Source organism: Eschrichtius robustus, chromosome 16 (genome assembly GCF_028021215.1).
Source record: "Eschrichtius robustus isolate mEscRob2 chromosome 16, mEscRob2.pri, whole genome shotgun sequence".
NCBI classification, from domain to species: domain Eukaryota; kingdom Metazoa; phylum Chordata; class Mammalia; order Artiodactyla; family Eschrichtiidae; genus Eschrichtius; species Eschrichtius robustus.
Window position 1 is genome coordinate 27,703,422 of NC_090839.1, and position 24,900 is coordinate 27,728,321.

Sequence of the window (24,900 nt, forward strand, 5' to 3'; positions counted from 1 at the left end):
CTCTTTTTAAAAATATCTACTTTCCTTTAGCCTTTTTTTTTCTCCTAAAAAGCATTGTTTGTTTATTTCTTTATTTACTTTATTGAGGTATAATTGACATATAATAAACTGTACTAATTTAAAGTGTGCAATTTGATGTTTTATCATACATGTGCACCCATATGAAACTATCACCAAAATCAAGATAATGGACATATCCAACATCCCCAAAAGTTTCCTTGTGCATCTTTGTATCTTTGTAATCCCTTCTTAATACCACTCCCTGTTTCTCCTCCTCTTGCCCTGTTCTGGTACTGATGTACTCTTACTACATATTAAGTTTCTAGAGTTTTTTACAAAAGGAATAATACAATATATATTCATTTTTGTCTGTTTTCTTTCACTTGGCATAATTATTTGGAGAATCATCCATAATCATTCATGTTTTTCAGAGTTTCAATAGTTAATCGCTTTTATTGCTGAGTAGTATTCCACTATATGGATACACCACAATTTGTTTATCCATTCACTTGTCAATGGACGTTTGGATTTTTTCCAGTTTTTGGCTACCAGAAATAAAGCTGCTGTGAACATTTACTTATAAGTCCTCGGGTAGACATGTTTTCATTTCTTCTAGGTAAATACCTAGGTGTGGAGTGGTTGGATCCTGTGGTGCATTAAACTTTTTAAGAAACTGCCTAATTATTTCCAAAGGGGTTGTATTACCATTTTACATTCCCACTAGCAGTGTACAATAGCTTCAGCTGCCAACCCTTGTTCCTCATCAGCAATCATTATGGTCAATTGTTTTAATTTTAGACACTCTGATATGTGTGTAGCAGTATTTTATTGTGATTTTAATGTGCATTTCTCTAATATCTATCCATTTTCTTGTGCTTATTTGTTACATGTGTAAATTTTTTGGTGAAGTGTCAGTTCAAATCTTTTGCTCATTTTGTTATCAGATTGTTTTGTTTCTTTTTATTGAGTTTTGAGAGTTCTTTACGTATTCTGAAAAAATATTTTATAGGATATGTAATTTTCAAATATTTTATTTTCTAGGATTTTTAGCTGATTTAGTTTTTGCATTTATTCTGTTCATAAGTTTTGTCTCCTTTTAAAATGCTTGATTTTATTATATATTGAGAAAGCAAAATAATATTTTAAAAATATATAAAAGTATAAAAAGCAATAAGACAACAAACATCTCTATAACTACCATCCAGATAAAAAAATAGAATATTAGCATTACCTTTTGCAATTCCTATATTCTTAGAGTTAACCATTATCCTATATTTGTGCTTTATTGATATTTTTGTCATCTATGTCTATGTCCCTAACAAAATATTTTTTTATATGTGCACAATTTTGAACAGATTCTGGAAAAAATTTTGTTAGTTTTTTGACTGGAATTTCAATGAATCTAGGAAACAATTAGTGTAGAATTGACATCTTTAAGATACTGAGTTATCTAAGTTGTGAAATATTATGTCTCTATTAATTTAGGCTTTTTATAGTGTCTTTCAATAAGGGCTTCTAATTTTCTCCATTAAATTCCTGAACATGTTTTGTTTGAAACATTCACAGTTATCAGGAAGTACTTTTTCTTTTGGTTGTTAACAGTTTGATTATGCTATGCTATTTTGATTTTCTTTGTGACTATCCTGCTTGGAGTTCCCTAAGTTTCTTGAGTCTGTGGATTAATGTCTTTCAACAATTTTGGAAAATTTTCAGCCATTATCTTTAAAAAATATTTCTTCCCCATTCTCTCTTTCTTTTTGTTCTGAGACTCCAACTACATATATGTTGGACCATTTGGTATTGTCCCATAAGTTTCTCATGCTCTGTTCTAGTCTGCATTTCTTTTTTCTCTCTGTGCTTTGACTGTATTTCCTATTGATCTGTCTTTGACTTACTGATTCTTTCTTCTACTATGCTCAGTCTGCTGTTAAGCATAACCAATAAATCCTTAATTTTAGATTTTGTATTTTTCAGTTTAGAATGCCCAGTTTATTCTTAGAGATTCCATTTGTGATAGACTGATACACCGATGATCCCCAGTGAATCATGCCTGCAGTATTCATGTCCCTGTACAGTTTTTTTCCCATATTGACCCTGGGTCACATGACTTACTTTGGCCAATAGGACTTAAGAAAACATAATAACAGAAGTTTGATAAATGATGCATATTGGGGCTTACCCTCTTAGACCTAGCCATCATGTTAGAAGCCAAGGTTAACTTCCTTGAAATGGGGAGGCCATATGGAGAGAGATGTAGTTACATCAGTGACCCCAGATGAGACTATCAGAAGAACCACTTAATTAACACACATAATTCTGAGAAATAATGAATAGTTGTTATTTTAACCCACTGAGTTTTAGAGTGCTTTGTAATGCACTGATAGATAACTGATATACTATTTTTCTGTGTATCGGTTTAAATTATCCTTTCAGTCAATCTTTTCCTCTAATTTCCTTGACATATTTATAATAGTTATTTAAAGGTTGTCTGTTGCTCCTACAACTAAAGATATAATGAAGGAACCACAATGAGATGGGTAGGAGGTGTGGAGTCATGGTAGAGTCAAGACCCATACCCCCTAGGGTGGGCGATCCACCAATAGGAGGGTAATTACAATTGCAAGGTTCTCCCCAAGGAGCAAGGGATCTGAGTCTCACATCAGGTTCCCCAGCCCAGCAGTTCTGCATCAGGAACATGAGCCCCCAGAATGTTTGGCTTTGAAGGCCAGTGGGGCTTACTTTTGGGACAGCCAGAGCACTGTGGGAAATAGAGACTCCAGTCTTAAAGTGTACACACAAAATCTCACACACTCTGGGACCTGTGGCAGAAGAAGTAATTTGAAAGGAGCCTGGGTCAGACCCACCTGCTGATCTTAGAGAGCCTCCTGGACCTCACCCTGGGACACAGACACTGATGGCAGCCATTTTTGTGAGTTAATCCTAGCATGTGGACACTGGTGCTGGCAAGTGTCATTTTGGAATCCTTTTTCTAGCTCATTAGCTCTGGGAGACCTGGTTCCACCCACTAGCCTTTTGGCACTAGCACTGGGACACCTCAGGTCACACAACTAGCTGGGCAGGGACACAGCCCCACCCCAGCAGGCGTAACTGCCCTAAGACTCCCTGAGCCCACAGCTGCCTTGGGACATGGCTCTGTCCACCAGAGGGCCCTGGACCCAACCCTGCACACCAGTGCACTAGCACTAACCCTAGGACCCCAAGAGCCCTGCAGCCAGAGACCCTGGGATCCTGCTCTGCTCACCAGTGGGTGGGCACTAACCCTAGGACCCCAGCCCTGGGACTCCCAGATCCTGTAGACAACGAAATGTTTTTAGTTTTTGTTGTGTTTCCACATAGGTAAAAGGAAAAATTTGGAATTTCAAAGCAGTGATTTATTAGATGATAATGAGTTTCCAGAGATTAATAATATAGCTGAAGATAGCTAATAAGAGTACCATAGAATTACTGAGAACAACCTGAGTTAATCTCTGAAAATGAACACATTTATACCTTAAGGTTCTATCTTAAAAAATTCTAAAAACATAAGGATCCATAAGCACACCTTTCATTAGCTGTCAGAATGATATTATTGTGTGTCGTGTAGATTCCAGAAAATTTCACACTTGTGAGAAAGTGAGATAAAATGGCAAATAATGTCTTATTATTATAACGAAAATAGTTTTGACTTAATGGACCATCTGTAAGAGGACTTCCTGAGAACCTCTGGATAGACTAACAGGCAAACACAGGGGTCAGCCAGAAGTGTTTATTGACGGAGTTTGAGAATCCACTGTGGTCAGACTCAGCGTAGCTTCACCTGCCTTCTGATGACTTTAGGTTTCAAAGAACTTAAACTTTCCATGGAAGGCTTTTTGGCTGGTACTTGGGCTTCACACAGCACATTTTATTATTTGTGCAGTAAACATAGACCCTTTCCTTCTTGAAACATTTCTGGCGGCATTTGCCATGAAGATTCCAGCATCTTAGGGTGCTACCTGAAAAGAAAGAAGAACAGAGACAGTGTCAGTCCTAAGAAGAGGTAGATTCTGGATTTGAATTGTCTGTAAAAGGATTAAAACAGATGTGATAGAGGGTGCTCAGTTTCCTTTGACTCTGACCCTGGTCCTCTCTTTTTTTCCCTTCTTCTCCCTTTCAAAAAATTGTGGTAAAATACAAATAACATAAAGTTTATCAGCTTAAGTATTTTAAAGTGTACAGTCCAGGGGCATTAATTACACTCACAGTGTTGTGCAACCATCATCACCGTCTAGTTCCAGAACTTTTTAATCATCCCAAACAGAAACCCTGCACCCATTAAGCATTTTCATTTCTCCTCTCCTCATCCCTGAGCAACCACCAATATGCCCTCCTCGCTACAGACTTGCCTAATCTAGATATTTTATGCCAATGGAATCATATAATGTGCAGCATTTTGTGCCTGGCTTCTTTTTACTTAGCATAATGTTTTCAGCATTCATCTGTAGTGTTTTTTTAAATTAAAAAAATTGAAGTATAGTTGATTTACAATATTGTGTTAGTTTCAGGTGTACAGCACAGTGCTATAATATATATTCTTTTCAGATTCTTTTCCCTTATAGATTATTACAAAATATTGAGTATAGTTCCCTGTGCTATACAGTAGGTCCTTGTTGGTTATCTATTTTATATATACTAGAGTATATATGTTATTCCCAACCTCCTAATTTATCTCTCCCCCACTCCCCTTTCCCCTTTGGTAACCATAAGTTTGTTTTGGAAGTCTGTAAGTCTGTTTCTGTTTTGTAAATAAGTTCATTTGTATCATATTTTAGATTCCACGTATAAGTGATGTTATATGATATTTGTCTTTCCCTATATGGCTTCACTTAGTATGATAATCTCCAGGTCCATCCATGTTGCTGCAAATGGAATTATTTCATTCTTTTTTATGGCTTAGTAATATTTCATTGTGTATATATATATATAGATATACACACACACACTATACATATCTATATATTTGGCTAAAATTCCATCAATTTCTTCATATCCCTATTTTTGTTTTGTTTTGTCTTTGCCAAGCCCTATCATCAAGAAGGTGGCTGTACTTATATTTTTAAAAATTGCGGTAAAATACACATGACATAAAATTTACGTTAACTATCTTAAAGTGTACAGTTCCATGGTATTAAATATGTTCATATTGTTGTGCAACCATCACCACCATCCATTCCCGTAACTCTTTTCATCTTGTAAAGCTGAAACTCTATTCCCATTAAGCAATAACTCCCCATTCTCCCCTCCTCCTAGCCCCTGGCAACAACCATCCGTATTGTTTTGATACCTTTCCTGCCCCAGAATCCTGACTAACCGACAAGCTCAAGACTTGCAAAAACAGCTCTCAAAAGAACTGCTCTGACAGCTTTGGGGATGGGATTGCACCAATGGCCTCAACCAAGAGGCACAAAAATCTGCAACAGTTTCTAATTATTCCAAATACAAGTTTTGCAGCAGTTAAAGATGAAATCTGCTACTTGACCCAAACAAGAACATGCACCCCTCTCTTCTCTTTATTCTATAAAAACTCCAAGCCTGCCCTGACTTGGGTCTTCAGCTGCTCCCTGATGTCCATCAGCTGAATAAAGTCTGAAACCTCTATTTGTGTCAGTGAAACTACTTTCTTTAGGCAGTTTGGTGCTGTGACTATTCTTTATTTCATTAATTTTTTATTTATTATTTCCTTCTTTCTGTTGTAGGTTTAGACCAAGTTTATTTTGTGATTAGGAATAAGTTTTCTTTGAGATTATTTTTTGACCAGTATGGGGGAGACTGGGGAAAATTCGTGTTTTAGAGGAAAACTTGGCTCAAATAGGGAAATTTTGCTCCCCAAGGGATGTTTGTCAATGAAATGTCTGGAGACGTTTTTAGTTGTCACAACTGGTGTGGGGTGCTACTGGCAATTAGTGAGGCCAAAGATTCTGCTAAATATCTTACAACGCACAGGACAGCCACAATAAAGAACTGTCTAGCCCAAAATGCCAGCAGTGCCAAAATGTCAATAATTGCCAATAGTGTCAGAAGTCCCTGGTCTAGACAGATCACAGACTCCAGAGTTATCTGATTCTGATTATGTGGGAGTTTTACATCTCTATGAGCTCTTGATTAATGATAGTAATGCAAAAATAATTATTTCCTATATATTCAAGTAAGTTCTGTTCCACAGGGATTCAATTGACTCCCTCCCTTCCCCTGCCCCATGGGGGAAAAAAGAACCAGTTTCTGTCTTGTAAATTCATTTCAAGATTCCCTTACTCCATTAATACCTTTATGCTTTTTAAAATTTTTCTAAAAAATATTTTATTAGAGTATAGTTGAGTTACAATGTTGTGTTAGTTTCAGGTGTACAGTAAAGTGTTTCAGTTATACCTATACGTATATTCATTCTTTTTCGGATTCTTTTCTCATATAGGTTATCATAGAATACTGAGTAGAGTTCCCTGTGCTATACAGTAGGTCCTTGTTGATTATCTATCATATATAGTGGTGTGTGTATACCTTTATGCTTTAAACCAGTTACGAAATCTGCCTTGTTCTCTCATTATGAGTTAAATAAAATCTTTAACATGTGTTCATTTTTATATCCGTATGAGAATCATTAGTTTACTTTAAAAAATTATCTTTTACAACTTCTCTGAACCTTGAGCAAACTGCCGTCACAAGCACCAGATCCTGAAAAAATAAACTGAGAGAAATCTGGGGTTTTACTTCAGTCAGATGGATTATGGAGACACTAAGATGGCTATGGGGTATTTCTCAACTGCCTGAAATGAAGCTTGGTAAAAAATTTGACCCATCACAGTCTTTAAGTTTCTTTAAAACTTAAAAGCTATTCTAAGACAATATTGGTATGGAAGTTTTAATTTGATAGTGAGGATTGCTCCAGGAACTGTCCCACCTATTGAAACCCCCAAAGTCTGGATTTGAAAGCTGGCTCCACCACATGTAAACTGGGAGATCTTGAGCAAGTTACTTCCCTTCTCAGAGCTTCATTTTTCTCTTTTGAAAACAAAAGACATAATAGCACCTATTTTAGAGAGTTGTATGTAGTAAATAAGATAACATAAAATTCACTAGCATTAAAAATTTCAGAAGTGCAGTGACAGATATAATTAGGAATTAAAGAAAATTCTTTTCAGAAAAAAGTCTAACCTGAAAGGGATACAAAAGCAAATAATCTCAACGGATAATATTTTAAGAGAAATAGAAGAGAAAAAAAAGAAAAAATGTAAAAATTAAAAAAAAGAAATGGGATTTCTTCTTCAGGCTGAGATGGAGTGACAGGAGCCATATTGATTTTCCTGCTTTAAACAACAAGATAATTGGACCAAATGTATATGAAACAATGATTTTCAAACATGATCCTGGAGAGAAGGGAAACAAACAAGATGAGCCCTCTAGTTGCACCAGTTTACGGACTAGAAGCAGTTTCTGGGCTGTAGTGCAGGAAGAGGAATCCAAACAAAGCCTGGTGATCTTACTGAATGGAGGATGTAGAAATTGAGGTTCAAGGAGTTCAAGGAGGTCAAGTCAGCTAGAATCTGTGGGTCCCAGAATCAAAGAAGAGGGGGCTATACACAGACACACAGAGAGAAACACACACACAGAGGGGGCATACTACAGAGCTCTGCAGAGCACTCCTCTAGTGTTTAGGTATTATCTGTGCAAGTGTAAGAGGAAACTACCAAAGGCCTAGGAAAGAACCACCAAAAAGAAGTAGGCAAAACAATTCCCAGTGATCACACAGGACTGGGAATATCTTGTGTCCCCACCTGCCTGAGTGGAAAGACCTTGTAAAATCTGCAGCATGGTGGGGCTAAATTAGCCCTAGATTAAAGGATGTCCCATACCCATCCTAAAAAGATTAAATGTCAGTCTTGAAAGGATTCATCTGATTCCAACTAACTTACTGCATACCAGAACAAAAACCAATACTCTTTAAAGGAAAAAAAAAAATCCAGTAACCAAAAGTATAAAATCCACAGTGCAAAGAATCCAAATAATTTTCCAGGCATTAAAAAAAAAAAAAAAAAAAAGCAGGAAAGTATGAATCACAACCAGGATAAAATCAATCAACAGACCCAGAAATGACAAAGATTATGGAACTAGCAGACAAGAATGATGAAACGACTATTATAAATACACTCCATAAGCTCAAGAAGATTGAGGAAAACATGAACATTATGAGGAGAGAAATAAAGATGTAAAAAATTCACATGAAAATATTTGACAGATATATACTACTGTATGTAAACTAGATAAACAACAAGAACCTACTGTATAGCACAGGGACTTATATTCAATATCTTGTAATAACCTATAATGGAAATAATCTGAAAAGTTACATATATAGTCATATATATAAAACTGAATCACTTTGCTGTACACCTGAAGCATTGCAAATCAACTATACTTCAATAAAAAATATTGGAAAAAAAAGAAGAAAAATTTTCTAGTTTATCCAATGGTAAATTTGTTCAAATGAAAGCTATAAGTAGTAAAAATCAGACAAACAAAACTGAAATAAACCCCTAAATGATTAAGAAAATTTGAGATGAAACATTAAATATTAAATGAAAAACATACTTAGTGATGTTAACAATAGACACTGCAGAAGTAAAGATAAATGAACTTGAAGTCATAGCAACAGAAACTATCCAAAAGGAAGTAGAGAGAAAAAATATTGGGAAAAAAACCCCAAAACAGAACATCAGTGACCCATGGGACAATAACAAGCAGTATAACTTACATACAATCAGATTACCAAAAGGAGAGGAAGGGGGAGGGACAGAAACTTTTTTTTTTTAATTTTTAAATTTTATTTTAGTTTTTTATACAGCAGGTTCTTATTAGTCATCAATATTACACACATCAGTGTATACATGTCAATCCCAATCACCCAATTCATCACACCACCGCCCCTAGCCCCCCGCCGCTTTCCCCGCTTGGTGTCCATACGTTTGTTCTCTACATCTGTGTCTCAATTTCTGCCCTGCAAACCAGTTCATCTGTACCATTTTTCTAGGTTCCACATATATGAGTTAATATATGATATTTGTTTTTTTGTTTCTGACTTCACTCTGTATGACAGTCTAGATCCATCCACGTCTCTACAAATGACCCAATTTCATTCCTTTTTATGGCTGAGTAATATTCCATTGTATATATGTACCACATCTTCTTTATCCATTTGTCTGTCGATTGGCATTTAGGTTGCTTCCATGTCCTGGCTATTGTAAATAGTGCTGTAATGAACATTGGGGTGCATGTGTCTTTTTGAATTATGATTTTCTCTGGGTATATGCCCAGTAGTGGGATTGCTGGATCATATGGTAATTCTATTTTTAGTTTTTTAAGGAACCTCCATACTGTTCTCCACAGTGGCTGTATCAATTTACATTCCCACCAACAGTGCAAGAGGGTTCCCTTTTCTCCACACCCTCTCCAGCATTTGTTGTTTGTAGATTTTCTGATGACGCCCATTCTAACTGGTGTGAGGTGGTACCTCATTGTAGTTTTGATTTGCATTTCTCTAATAATTAGTGATGTTGAGCAGCTTTTCATGTGCTTCTTGGCCATCTGTATGTCTTCTTTGGAGAAATGTCTATTTAAGTCTTCTGCCCATTTTTGGATTGGGTTGTTTGTTTTTTTAATAGTGAGTTGCATGAGCTGTTTATATATTTTGGAGATTAATCCTTTGTCCGTTGATTTGTTTGCAAATATTTTCTCTCATTCTGAGGCAGGAACAGTTTTTAAAGAAATACTGGTTGAAAAGTTTCAAGTTTGATGAAAATTATAAACCCATAGAATCCAGAACCTCAGTGAACCCCAAGCAGAATAAAATCTAAAGAAAGCTATGCAAAGCCATAACATAATCAAATTTTTGAAAATCACGTTAAAAATCTTAAAACTAGCTAGAGGAAAAGACACATTAAGTACATGGGAAAAACGGTAAAAATAATAGAAGACTTCTTATCAGAAACCATACACGAGAAGACAGTAGAAAGGTATCTTTAAAACAACAAAAGGAAAAAAGACAATCCAGAATTCTTTACACAGCAAAAATCCTCCCCAAATGGAGAAATAGACTTCTTCAGATTTTTAAAAACTAAGAAGATTTGAGGAGTAATGTCAGTAACATTACTACTCTCCTCCTACAGAAACACCAATTTGGCAACCATCCAAACATGAAGATGTAAAACTTAGAGCAACCGTTTAAAAAAAAGAGGTATAGCTATTAAGGCAATACTAGATACAAACTGGAATCATAAAAAGACTCAAGTAATCTGAAAGAGGGGACGCAAAGAAGATAAAGTGAACAAAAAGGATAGGCAGATAGAAAACAAATAGAAAGACGGTAGGTTAAATGCAACCATATTGATAATTATATTAAGCATAAATGGTCTGAACATCTCAATTAAAAGGCAGAAATTGTCAGATTGGATGAAAAAGCAAGACCTAATCACATGCTGTCTATAAGAAATTCATTCTAAATGTAGAGACATAGCTATGTTAAAAGTAAAAGGATAGGGCTTCCCTGGTGGCGCAGTGGTTCAGAATCTGCCTGCCAATGCAGGGGACACGGGTTTGAGCCCTGGTCTGGGAAGATCCCACATGCCGTGGAGCAAATGGGCCCATGAGTCACAACTACTGAGCCTGCGCGTCTGGAGCCTGTGCTCCGCAACAAGAGGCCGCTACAGTGAGAGGCCCGTGCACCACGATGAAGAGGGCCCCCGCTTGCCGCAACTAGAGAAAGCCCTCGCACAGAAACGAAGACCCAACACACCCAAAAATAAATAAATAAATTAATTAATTTAAAAAAAAAAGTAAAAGGATAAAAAAATACCATGAAATCACTAATCAAAGGAAAGCTGGAGTATTATTAACATATTAGCTATGCTAATATTTAAAAAGTAGATTTCAGAACCAACTAAATTACTAAGTATAAACAGGTCATTTCATGATGACAGTCTCAATTTATCAAAAAGACATATTAATCCTAAATCAAATACACCAAAAAACAGAGCTTGAAAATACATGAAACAAAAAGCTGAAAGAACTGAAAGGAGAAATAGACAAATTCACAATTATAATTTAGATTTCAACATTCCTCTCTCAACAATTGATAGAACAAGTTAATAGAAGATATAGAATATATCAACTAACTTGACTTAATAGATATTTACAGAACACTCCAAGTGCTCACAGAATATTCACCAAGATATACCATATTCTGGGTAATACAGGATCTCAATAAAAATGGAAGGATTGAAGTCTTACAAAGGTGTATGTCTGTCCACAATAGAGTTAAACTAAAAATCAATAATAGATATGCACCTGGAAAATCCCTAAATACTAGGAAATTGAACAATGTACTGGTAAATAGCTAATGGTTGAAAGAGAAATCAGAAGAGAAATTTCAGAAGTTTGAATTGACTAAAATTAAAAGTACAATACATAAAAATATTTGTGGAACCAAGATAAAGTAGTAATTAGAGGGAGATTTATACTTTAAAAAGCGTATTTTAGATAGAATGGTCTTAAATCAATGATCAATGCTTATATCTTAAGAAGTGAGAAAAATAAGAGCAAATTAAAGCTAAAGTAAGTGGAAGAAAAAAATCATTAAGATCGGAGCAACAGTAAATAAAATAAGAAATAGAAAAATAATAGATAAAACCAAAAGCTGGTTCTTTGAAAATATTTTTAAAAATTGCTAAATTTCTAGCCAGGCAGGCTGACCAGGAAGAAAACAAAAGAGAAGACATAAATTTTTATTATCAAGAATGAAAAACAGAGGAATTCCCTGGCGGTCCAGTGGTTAGGACTCTGCACTTCCCCTGCTGAGGGCCCGGGTTTGATCCTGGTCAGGGAAATAAGGTCCCACAAGCCCTGCAGCACAGCATCCCACCCGCCCCCGCCCCAAGAAAAAAAAAGAAAGAGAGGAGGACCTCACTATAGATTCTATAGATATTACAATGATAATAAAGACATAATTAAAAAAATTTTATGACTGTAAATTGAACAACTTACATAAAATAGACAAATTACTTGAAAAACACAAAGTACTGAAGCTCGTATATGAAGAAATAGATAACTCTAAAACCTCTTAATTTTTGAAAGAAATTGAATATGTATATAAGTACCTTCCACAAAGAAAACTCTAGGCTCAGATGGCTTCACTGGGGGAATTCTACCAAGTATTTAAGAAAGAAATAATATCAATTCTTTTCAAAGTCTTCCAGCATTACCTTGACACCCAAACCAAAGACATTCCAAGAAAATAAAACTACAGACTAATATCCCTTATAAACTTAGATGTAAAAATCCTTACAGACTAACATCCCACATAAACTAGATGTGAGAATCCTTAACAAAATATAAACTGAATCCAGAAATGTATAAAAAGGATAATACATCATAACAAGTGTGAATCATTCCAAGAATGTAAAGGTCAATTCAACATTTGAAAATCAATCAATATAATTCACCACAGCACCCCACCCAATCATATGACCATTTCAATAGATGCAGAAAAAGCATTTGACAGAATTCATCATTCATTAATGATAAAAGAAAAACTCTAAACTGACTAGGAATAGAAGAAAATTTCCTCAACCTGATTACGGACATCTGTGAAAATCCTGCAGATACTATCATACTTATTGATGAAAGACAAACAGATTTTAAAGGGAGAAGTAAAACTGTTACTGTTTAAAGACGACATGATCATCTATGTATAAAATCCCCCCAAAAGCTATGAAACCTAATAAGTGAGTTTAGCAAGGTTGCAGGATATAAGATTAATATATAAAACTCAATTGTATTTCTGGATCATATGGTAATTCTATTTTTAGTTTTCTGAGGAACCTCCATACTGTTCTCCATAGTGGCTGCACCAACTTACATTCCCACCAACAGTGTAGGAGTGTTCCCTTTTCTCCACACCCTCTCTAGTATTTATTATTTCTAGACTTTTTAATGATGGTCATTCTGACCAGTTTGAGGTGGTACCTCGTTAGAGTTTTGATTTGCATTTCTCTAATAATTAGTGATGTTGAGCATCTTTTCATGTGCCTACTGGTCATCTGTATGTCTTCTTTGGAGAAATGTCTGTTAAGGTCTTCTGCCCATTTTTTTTATTGGGCATATACCTGGACAAAACTATAATTCAAAAAGATACATGCACCCCTATGTTCACAGCAGCACTATTCACAATAGCCAAAATATGGAAACAACCTAAATGTCCATCGACAGATGAATGGATAAAGAAAATGTGGTACATATATACAGTGGAATACTACTCAGCCATAAAAAAGAGTGAAATAACAACATTTGCATCAACATGGATACAACTAGAGACTATCATACTAAGTGAAGTAAGTCAGAAAGAGAAAGACAAATATCATATGATATCGCTTATATGTGGAATCTAAAATATGGCACAAATGAACCTATCTACAAAACAGAAACAGACTCATAGACATAGAGAACAGACTTGTGGTTGCCAAGGGAGGGGGTGGTGGGGGAGGGATGGACTGGGAGTGTGGGATTAGTAGATGCAAACTATTATATACAGGATGGATAAACAACAAGGTCCTACTATATAGCACTGGGAACTATATTCAATATCTTGTGATAAACAATAATGGGAAAGAATATAAAAAAGAGAATGTCTGTATGTGTATAACTGAGTCACTTTGCTGTAGAGCAGAGATTGGCACAACACTGTAAATCAACTCTACTTCAATAAAAAAAACCTGTATTTCAATATACTAGCAACAAACAACTGAACTTTTAAAAACATCATTTACAACAGCTTAAAAATACATAACAGTGATGAATTTAACAAAATATATGTGTATTAGTTTCATATCGTATTGCTGCTGTAACAAAATTACCACAAACTTAGTGTCTTAACACAACTCTAATTTATTGTTTCACTGGGCTAAAGTCAAGGTGCCAGCAGGGCTGGTTCCTTCTGGAGACTCTTAGGGCAGAAGCTATTTTCTTCCCCTTTTCACCTTCTAATGACTACCTGTATTTCTTTGCTTGTAACCCCTTCCTTACATTACTGCAACCCCTTGTTTCCATTTTCTTATCTTTTCCTCCACAATCTGATCTCCTGCTGCCCTCTTATTAGGTCTCTTGTGATTACATTGAGTCCACCCAGAAAACCCAAGATAATCTCCCCATCTCAAGACACCTGCAAAATCTCTTTTACCATATAAGGTAACATATTCATGGGTTCTGGGGATTAGGACTTGGACATCTCTGGGGAGTCATTATTCAGCCTACTACAATATGTAAAATATAAAAACCACAAAACATTTCAGAGAAAGAAAGGAAGACATAAAGAAATGGAGAGAGATACCATGTTCATGGATTCAAAGACTTAATTTTGATAAGATCTCAATTCTCCTTAAACTGATCAATGCAGTTCCAAGAATATTTCCAGCAGGCTATTTTGTAGAATTGAAAAGCTGATTCTAAAATTTATATGAAAATGCAATTGACCTAAAACAGATAAAACAATCTGGAAAAGAACAAAGTTGGAAGACTCACAGTACCTGATTTCAAGGTTTACTGCAAAGTCATAGTAACCAAGACAATGTGGTATTGGCATAAGAATAGACATGTAGATCAGTGGAATGGCAGAGAGAGTCCATAAACTAATCCCAACCTATATGGTCAACTGATTTTCAACAAAGGTGCCAAGGTAATTCAAAGGGGGAAAAGGAAATTCTTTTCATTAAATGATGCCGCGCATCCATGTGTAAATAAGTGAACCTCAATCCTTACCCCACACTGTACACAAAATGAATCATGGACCTAAAATGTAAGAGCTAAAACAATAGAACACCTGGAAGAAACCATAGGAGAAAATGTTTCTGACCTTGTGCCAAGCAAGATTTTTTTTTAGATAAGATACAAAAACATGAGCCACAAAAGAAAAAATGAACACATTGGACTTCTTCAAAACTAAAAGTTCTTACCTTTCAAAAGACACTGTTAAGTAAATCAAAAGGCAATTTACAGTCTGGAAGAAAATATTTACAAAGCATACATCTTTTTAAAAATGTTTACCTAGAATATGTAGAACACAAAACTCAACAAAAAACCTGATTAAAAGCGGGCACTACACCAGCGAAGACGTATACATGGCGAATAAGCACATCAAAATGTGTTTAATATGATTAGTCATTAAGTATTTTAGCCATCAGTAAAACAACAGTTAAAACTACATACCCACTAGAATGGCTAAAATTAAAAGACAGAAAATACCATGCGTTGACAATGATGTGAAGCAACTGTAAATCTCTTATTGCTAATGGGAATGCAAAATAGTATAGCCACTTTGGAAAACAGTTTGCAGTTTTTTATAAAGTTTATCATAGCCTTATCATACAACCCAGCAACTCCACCCTTAGGTATTTACTCTAGAGAAATGAAGACTTCATTGGACCATTCATAGTAGCTCTATTTATAATAGCTAAAAACTGGAAACTGCTCAAATATCTAACAGCTAGTTAATTGATAAACAAATTGTGGTATGTATTCATACAATGGAATACTACTCAGAAACACAGGGTAACAAGATTTCGATACATGAACAACATGGATGAATTGCAAAAGCATTATGCTAAGGTAAAGAATCCATGCACAAAAGCCTTCCTGTTGTTTAATTCTAAAAGGCCAAACTAAAGTGACACAATGTAGATTAGTCATAGCTGGTGTCTGGGGGACTGGGGAGGTGACTGCAAAGGGGCATGAGAGATCTTTTTGGGGTAATGGAAGTGTATTATACTACAACTGTGGTAGTGGTTACATGGATGTATACATTTGTTGAAACTCATGTTGTATAATTAAAATGTGGACATTTAGGGCTTCCCTGGTAGCACAGTGGTTAAGAATCCGCCTGCCAATGCAGGGGGCACAGGTTCAAGCCCTGGTCCAGGAAGATCCCACATGCCGCAGAGCAACTAAGCCCGTGTGCCACAACTACCGAGCCTGAGCTCTAGAGCCCGCGAGCCACAACTACTGAAGCCCGCGTGCCTAGAGCCCGTGCTCCAACAAGAGAGGCCACCACAATGAGAAGCCCACGCACCACAACAGAGTGGCCCCCGCTCGCCGCAACTAGAAAAAGCGTGCGTGCAGCCAAAAATAAATAAATTAAATAAATAAATTTAAAAAAATGTGGACATTTAATCTTATGTAAATGATAACTCAATAAAACTGGTGAAAAAGAAATGATAAGGAAAAAAATTCGATAGAAGGTGAAAAAAATCGATAGAAGGTGACAAATACTGAGGATAGGGAAAGGAGATTCAACAGAGACAAGGTGAGGCCTTGAGAAAGAAAATCAGAGCAAGATGTCAGAAAAAATACTACAAACTATAATTCAAGAAAACCTTCTTCAAATAAAAGATGACTTGAAAATGCCGAAGAAGTACACAGTATATCTGAGAATATTGGTGCAGAAGAAAGAACATACAGAAGTAATACGGAATATTTTAGTACAAATCCTGAAGTCCTCACTTTGAATAGGAATTATCAATATGAATTCACTAAGTATTTCATATATATTCAATGTGTTGATTTTCTCACGTGCTCTGAAAAGATGTAGAGAGAAGGGCTAATTTAGTAGCATTAATGTCTCCAGCATCTAGATCACAGTTTTTAAATACCATTTTCCTACTTAAAAAATTAGGGCTTTTTGAAGAAAAGGCTAATTCAAGGTCTGGTGCAGGAGTTGTACAAGATGAGCCCAGAATATCTTGTCACACCAGATAACCAGTTGTGTACCAGTGAAACTGCTTTTGTAAATTAATGAAAGGACGAAGTGCTAAGAAACCCTGTTTTCTCAAATCACACCTATCAGAAACTTTGTATTTGAAATCATATCGGCAAGGCTGGAATGTTACATTTTTCCCTGAGGAACTGAGTCTTTTTATACAGAAGAGCAACCTTTATTTCAGAGCCAGGGACAGAGTGTCAGAGAAAGAGTTTGGGGATATAAAATTCCACATTTCTCTTAATTTTGTACTTTCCATGGAAATGGGACCTAGAACAGATGTTAACCTCTTTACACACCATCCTGTGGCCCTTGAAGTCTATCAAACTCTGCTTCATTTACATTTTATCTAAAACTCTGCTATTCTCCTTAATCCTATAGTAACCCTATTTGTTCCTTCATTTGGTGAGATGTTCCACAGTTCCTTTGGTGTGTATTTTCCTTTGCTTCAGTAAGTTAATATGTTTAACTTTGTCAGACTGCAGGTGTGTCCTTCGTGGTGTTTATAAGATGGACTTTATTACAAGGAAACTATCAAAGACTAACAGGGATATGTAAAATAAGACTTAGGCTTCCACTGGCTGAGTTTCAGTAAGAATAAAGACTGCAGTGGGGACTTCCCTGGTGGCGCAGTGGTTAAGAATCTGCCTGCCAATGCAGGGGACACGGTTCGATCCCTGGTCTGGGAAGACAAATAAGCCCGTGCACCACAACTACTGAGCCTGCATGCCACAACTACTGAAGCCCACGTGCTTAGAGCCCATGCTCCGCAACAAGAAAAGCCACCGCAATGAGAAGCCCATGAACCACAACAGAGTGGCCCCCGCTCGCCGCAACTAGAAAAAGCCCGCGTGCAGCAACGAAGACCCAAAGCAGCCAAAAATAAAATAAATAAAATAAAATAAATAAGTTGATAAAAAAGACTGCAATGAATGAAAAGTCATCAAATATATTTAAATCTATGAGTTTATGGTGATATTAAAAACTATTTTGTCACATTTGGTGGATGATAGGAAAAGAAATCATTATCTTGCAGATTCATATGTAAAGAAAAATCACCAAGCATTTATTCTGTCTTTCTTATATGAACTGTACTGCTGAGTAACCAAATAGTAGATGGTGAGGAGTGTCTTTATTATATTAGTATTCCAGCTAACTAGTGAAAATCACATAATAGAATATCACCGTTTTGCAGTAGGCAAAGAATTAATGCATCTCGGCTTTGAGCATTAATTTGTCACTACAAGAGAGATAACAAAACATATTATTTGCCTTCTGATGAAAAAGGTAAATACCATCCCCCAACGTTTTGCCAAAAAGCGTAGAACTTGAGCCTGATCAAACCTCTGTATCCAGTCACCAATTTGCAGGAAATACAGAGGTCCGAGGAACACGCTGAATTCACTTTGAATATGCAATTAGCAAAATCTGTACTGTGGGAAACTACGGGTCAAATGACCCAACAGATAAATTATAGAGACAAGAAAGGGATGAAGATATAACCAGTAAATTAAAAAACTAAAAATCTTAAGAAATGTTAGATTTTAAAAGCGGGCATGGCAAAAATAGGGTTTCTAAGGATGCAGCCCTAGCAATGAAACTATAAAGGTGCACAAATAGTTGATCGCTATAAAAGTCAGGATAGTACTTAATTTGGGGAAAGAGACAGTTGTGATGGGGCATAGGCAGAGTTTTTTTTTTTTTTTAATTTATTTATTTATTTTTGGCTGTGTTGGGTCTTCGTTTCTGTGCGAGGGCTTTCTCTAGTTGTGGCAAGCTGGGGCCACTCTTCATCGCGGTGCGTGGGCCTCTCACTATCGCGGCCTCTCTTGTTGCGGAACACAGGCTCCAGATGCGCAGGCTCAGTAGTTGTGGCTCACGGGCTTAGTTGCTCCGCGGCATGTGGGATCTTCCCAGACCAGGGCTCGAACCTGTGTCCCCTGCATTAGCAGGCAGATTCTCAACCACTGCGCCACCAGGGAAGCCCAGGTGGAGGGGTTTTTGAGGTGATTGTCAATGTCCTGTTTATTGACCTGGATGGTGTTACAAGGGTGTGTGCTTTATAACATTTCATTAAGCTGCACATTTGTTTTATGTGGTTTTCAGTATCTGTAATTGCGTTTTATTTTACAAAAAAGGTAAGAAACCCCCCCCCCCACCATTTAACAATGAAATCTCAATTTTTAATTCAAGAGTGTCAAGATGAATTGTTGTTGAGAGTGAGAGGAAAGATGGTCTCACACATTTTGTTTCGGCCTCTCTGGAAGCTACTTAGCACATTTTCAGATTGTGCAGTCTTGACCAGCAATTTCCTTCCTAGATGTCTATCCTAGGGAAACACATGTGTAGACTGAGAAGCCTATACACTGGAGATACAATTATGAATAAGTTAGAGACAGATACCTGCCCTCAGAGAACTTCCAGTCTAGTTGGGGAAGGGAGACGAGAAACAACTATTCAAGAAATAGCTACGCAGGTATTTGATTGACTAGAGTTAGGCTGAAAATTATAAAGGAAGAACTCTGGGTGCTATGAGGAGGTATAATGGAAAGGGGTGTGACATATCACACCTAAATCTAACCTCTGCTGGGCTCTTGGGCTTTATATATATGTCCCGAATTCCACAATGAACTAAAAATTTTGAAAATATTAAAGTTATACATACTTCATTCCCCTTTAACCATGAGGCCCTTTGGTTGCTGAAAAGCAGAAATGGGCAGAGTTTCTGGGCTTTGGGGTAATAGTAAACAACAGTTAGAATGACAAAGTCATTGCTCAGCTTAAATGAGATGCGTTGTTTTAGTTTATAGCAAGATAATACTTTTAAGAACCGAAATTTATCTAGAAAGGTCAGGGATTTCCAAATTTCAAAGAGCTCCTTTATATATTATTAGCTGAGCCTGGTGGATTCAGATAATACCACCTCACCATAAGCCATAGGAGGCAAAGGCTAGAGGGTCCGGCCAAAGAAACTTCCATATAATGTCCTTTACCATCACCACACCCAATAGGAAGTAGAGGGAAATACTCTCCCTAGCGGAAACTGGGGTGCTTAAATCCACTTCCTGCAGCAGCAGCAGGAGGAGGCCTTAGAGCTCCACCAGAGCCCACACCTTGCCTCTGCCAGCCAGGATGATGGTGGACCCACCAGCAAGCTAGAGACAGAGGCCTTCCTCCCCTCCCCCACTAAGGCCTGCTGGTCGACCTGAACACCTAGGAAGTAGAGATAAGTAATGTGAGAAAGGCAGGGGCAAGAGAATCTCTTGCTGCAAACACCCAGATTGGTCTGGAGAAACTGCCAGAGAAGAGGGCATTTACTTTTTGCCCTCAGACCGTAGCCCAGGAAAATTGCTAACAGCATCGGCATGGCACATTATGGTGCCACCTGGAGGGGGATTTAGAAATGGCTGAGGGGGGCTTCCCTGGTGGTGCAGTGGTTGAGAATCTGCCTGCCAATGCAGGGGACACGGGTTCGAGCCCTGGTTTGGGAAGATCCCACATGCTGCGGAGCAACTAGGCCCGTGAGCCACAACTACTGAGCCTGCGCGTCTGGAGCCTGTGTTCCACGACAAGAGAGGCCGCGACAGTGAGAGGCCCGCACACCGTGATGAAGAGTGGCCCCCACTTGCCGCAACTAAAGAAAGCCCTCGCACAGAAACGAAGACCCAACACAGCCAAAAATAAATTTAAAAAAAAAAAAAAAAAAAAGAAATGGCTGAGGGAAGTGTCTGAGCTTCTCCCTCTCCTCTCCTGTGGCATAAAATAGACCCAGAAGGTCCCCAAGTTCCCTTGTGTCTCTAGTGAAGATAGGAAAACCAGTGATGAGCTGCGAGCCTGAGAGACCTGTCAGGAGTAGATCCCTATGCAGAAGGCAGTGGGAGGGGCTGTGTGTGAACAGCCTAAACCTAGGGATAAGATGGAAGATTTGGCTGAGATGAAGGGCTGAGTCAGTGGGGCTCTCGACAGGACCAAGAGGTTTCATCAGTCACGGGATCACACACCATGAAGGACATAGTGCTAGAAGTCAGTGAAGGTCCAGCACTGAGCCCTACCTCCTCATGCTCCTGCCCCAGGATCTTTGCACTTCATGTTCCCTCCAGCTTGAATGTTCTTCTCCACAAATCCACATGGATCACCCCTTATTCTCCCTCAGGTCACAGTGACCCATTCCATGAGCACCCCTTTAAAACAGCAAATCCACATCCCCCTGGTACTTGCTCTCCCCTTTCCCACCTATTCTGCTCATTATACTCACCACCTGACATTTTGTATGTTTCAGTTATTTAAAATTTTTTTTCTGGGCTTCCCTGGTGGCGCAGTGGTTGAGAATCTGCCTGCTAATGCAGGGGACACGGGTTCGAGCCCTGGTCTGGGAAGATCCCACATGCCGCGGAGCAACTAGGCCCGTGAGCCACAACTACTGAGCCTGCACGTCTGGAGCCTGTGCTCCGCAACAAGAGAGGCCACGATAGTGAGAGGCCCGCGCACTGCGATGAAGAGTGGCCCCCGCTTGCCGCAGCTAGAGGAAGCCCTCGCACAGAAACGAAGACCCAACACAGCCAAAAATAAATAAATAAATAAATAAATAAATAGATTAATTAAAAAAAATTTTTTTTTTCTGTTTCTCTCAATAGAATGTAAACTCCGAGAGGCTGAAGACTTTGCTTACCTGTTTTGTTCTGATATGTTCACTGTGCTACCTCCTGCACCTATCAGAGTGCCTAGAACGTGAAATCCATTCAATCATGTTTACTGAATGAACCAATAAATTAAATCATGACATATCAAGTTACCTTCTCCTAAACGCAGGTGCTATCCTGGGAAGGAGACGGGGAGCAGAAGGAGAAATGCTCAAAGACTGAATATTTATTCAAAAGAGACTGAATTAACTTGAAACTGTTTTAAACCAGGACTGATGAATATTTATTTAACTGCTGAGTTTAGGCACAGTCCCTAAGTGCCCTCCACCAGCCCTCCCCCCAAACTGTCCCAACCTCCGGATGGAAGTTCCTGGGAAAATTTAGATGAGTTATATAAAATGAAGAAGTTATACTTTTTTTTGCATACCAAAATTTCAGTGTGTTCAATGTTGTTCCCTCAAACTCATATTACTATACACACGCCTTTGTTGCAGCAGATGGAGAAATGAGGAAATTGCAATTCTGAGCCGCTGAGCTGCTTGCTGGAGGTCACAGAGTTAGAAAATGGTTGAGCAGTTTCTAACCTGGGTTCTAAGGCTTTCCTCTCTATCCCCAGCTGAGTGGTGTTTCAGGCATTTGCCACAGGCAGATACAAGGGCTGAGGTGAGGAAATACACACCTTCCGACCCTGTGGACAGGTGAGCTGAAAGCCTTGGCTGGGCAGAAATTTCTGCCAGGTGAGCAAGAGGGGCCAGATAGGTATGCTAGAGTTGGTGGAATGGTCAAGTCTGACTATGGCCCTCCTCTGCTTCAGCCTTTCCATGGCTCCCCCACCTGGCATTCAAGGCTCATCAAGACCCGGACCTTGAGTGCTTCCTCAGCCTTACCCCTTGCCACACCCTTAACTCACCCCTCCATTCTGTGCCAGCTCCCTGAAGGCACGGTGCTCTCTCCCACATCCGGACCTTTGCATTAGAGGATTTCTGCCCAGGACACCCTTCCTACTTCCACCTCTTCTCCTTCTCCTTCTAATTTCTAACCATTTTCAGGACTCAAGAGTATCCCTCCGGGAGGACTCTCTTGGCTCTCAGCCTGGGCTGGTCCCTCCCATGTGCACCGCAGGACCCTAGATCCCCTCTATCACAGCTCACGCCACTCTGGGTTGTAAATGCTATTTCATCCCCCCCGCCCGTGGGATTCCATGACTAGGTCTCACTCGCCACACTCCCCACACCCTCCCCCTCCCCTGAAGAGGTCCAGGTTACCTGGGGTGAGCTGGAACAAGAGCAGCAGTGCGGCCAGAGTCAGCAAAAGGAGCTTCATGGCTGGAAGTGGCCAAGTGAAGCTGCAAGTCCGATGCGATGGCAAAGCTAACGGGGGAGAGCTCTGGCCTCTCTGGCTCCCGTTCCCTTGGTCCAACCGGAACAGATGTCAGCCGCACGTGCCCTCAGCCGCCCGTGGGTACAGCCCCCCGCGCCCCCTGAGCCCCACAGAGTGCAGCCACACGCCCTGAGCTGGCACGCTTTCTTATCTTCATTTAGGTCAAGCAACAAGGTCCGACCTCCAACCAAGGGACCACAAGGGGGCGCCAAGTACACGGAGTCCGGAAGGTCCGGAAAAACTTCGCCGAGAAGATGGCACTGAAGCGCGCTTTGAGGAATAAATACCAGAACGGCAGGCAGATGAGCCTAAATGGTGTTCCAGGCAAAGGAAAGTCTGTACAAAGGCTTCTGTTGGTGTTGAATATGAGAAATGTGATGTAACTGGGGCTAAAACCGGCAGGAGAATAGTAGTAAGAATGAAGCTCCCCTGACCAGCGTGGCAGCCACAGCCCGCTGTCATCTGAGGGCTACCCATGGGGTCAGGCCCTCTGGGCGCCAGGCTGTGCCCCTTCCTCGGAGGTCCAAGAACCAGCTATTGGGGGGTCCCTTCTCTGAACTCTTAGGTTTTGAAAATCCGTTCTCTTCCCTCAATTCCTGCAGCCTGAGGGTGGCAGCTGCATTCTGTGGTTACTAATATCTGTTTCCTTAGGGTCCTCTTTTTGCTGTTTCTGCCTTCCGACAACAGTGTAACCAATTCCCTATATTAAATATCCTACGTGGCTTCCGTTTCCTGACTGGACCCTATTTGATACAGAGGTCAAGGGTATAAAAGCATATATAGGGCTTACAAGACAAAATAACATTGAAAACCACTTCTGCAAGGGCAGAAAACAGATTGAGGAGGTTGAGGACTGAAAGGTAAGTGAAAGAGAGAAGTGTAAACAACTCTTTCTAAAAGCTTTACGGTGAAGAGGAGACAGTAGCTAGGAAGGGACTCAGTGCCTAAGGCCTAGAAATCCATGACTGTTGTTCACTTCCGTTAAGGAGGCTCATTTTTTCAAACATAATTAAGGCTTAATCAGGGAAGCAGCAGAACTGCTATCAGCATTATGGAACAAGGAATTTATTATAAGGATGAGATTCTATTCAATTGTGGGAGGAGCTGGGAAAGTAAAGATCTTTCTGGGTGGTAGTGGGGTCACTGAAGGAGCTGGTGTAGAAGTCCGTGAAAGGTTGTTTGCTCTTCAAAACTATTGCCTGTTTGAGTTCATAGAGAAGTGTTTAGTGGAGGGTCTGGGCCCTGGTCCCTTGGTCAACAGGGCTGACAGTTGGGAAGGAGAGCAGACACGCAGCAGAGAACAGCAAGGATAGACTGAAACCCGCAGACACCCCTCACCACCTCTAACCAATGACAACCTTCAGACCACAAGGATGTTGCTTCATGTTCACCTCCCCGATCTCCTGCAAAGAAAAAAAAAAAGAAAAAGAAAAGAGTTTGTGGCAAAGCTTAACTCAATTCCATACAGGGAAAGGAATTGTAAAATGTAATTTCATCCTAGCTTGGGCTGTCTGAGTACCCGTCAGGCTGTGCTACACAAACATCACCAAATGCATACGTTCAAACTCATTGAATTGTATACATTCAATATATGCAGTTTTCTGTCTACTCAACAAAGCTGTAAAAAAATTGCAAAATGCGATTTTCTATTCTGGTGGCTAGGGAATGGGGCAGAAATGTATCTGTTGGATTCTTTCCTCCCTGAGAGAAGAGACTCTACTGTCTAAAATGTCTGGAGAGGGGACTTTCCTGGTGGTCCAGTGGGTAAGACTCCGTGATCCCAATGCAGGGGCCCCAGGTTTGATCCCTGCTCAGGGAACTAGATCCCACATGCCGCAAATAAGAGTTGGCGTGCTGCAACTATGAGCCCGCATACCACAACTAAAAGATGCCACATGCCTCAACGAAGACCCGGTGAAGCCAAAGTAAATAAATAAATAAAATAGACATTAAAAAAAAAAAAGCCTGGCTATATATAGGATTTTGGTGTGGAGGGTGGGGGAAGCAGAGCTGAAAATATACAGTCCTGACTCTGTGACTACCTTTCTG

General features: G+C 39.0%; 1 protein-coding gene across 1 annotated transcript; it reads right to left on the bottom strand.

The window, feature by feature from the left end:
* Window positions 1–3,849: 3,849 nt before the first annotated feature.
* Window positions 3,850–22,794, bottom strand: DEFB123 (defensin beta 123). The gene is made up of 2 exons (XM_068524743.1): window positions 22,737–22,794; window positions 3,850–3,995 (listed from the first exon to the last, which is right to left on the bottom strand). The coding sequence occupies exons 1-2, from the start codon at window positions 22,792–22,794 to the stop codon at window positions 3,850–3,852; spliced, it is 204 nt and encodes a 67-aa protein (XP_068380844.1).
* Window positions 22,795–24,900: the final 2,106 nt, after the last annotated feature.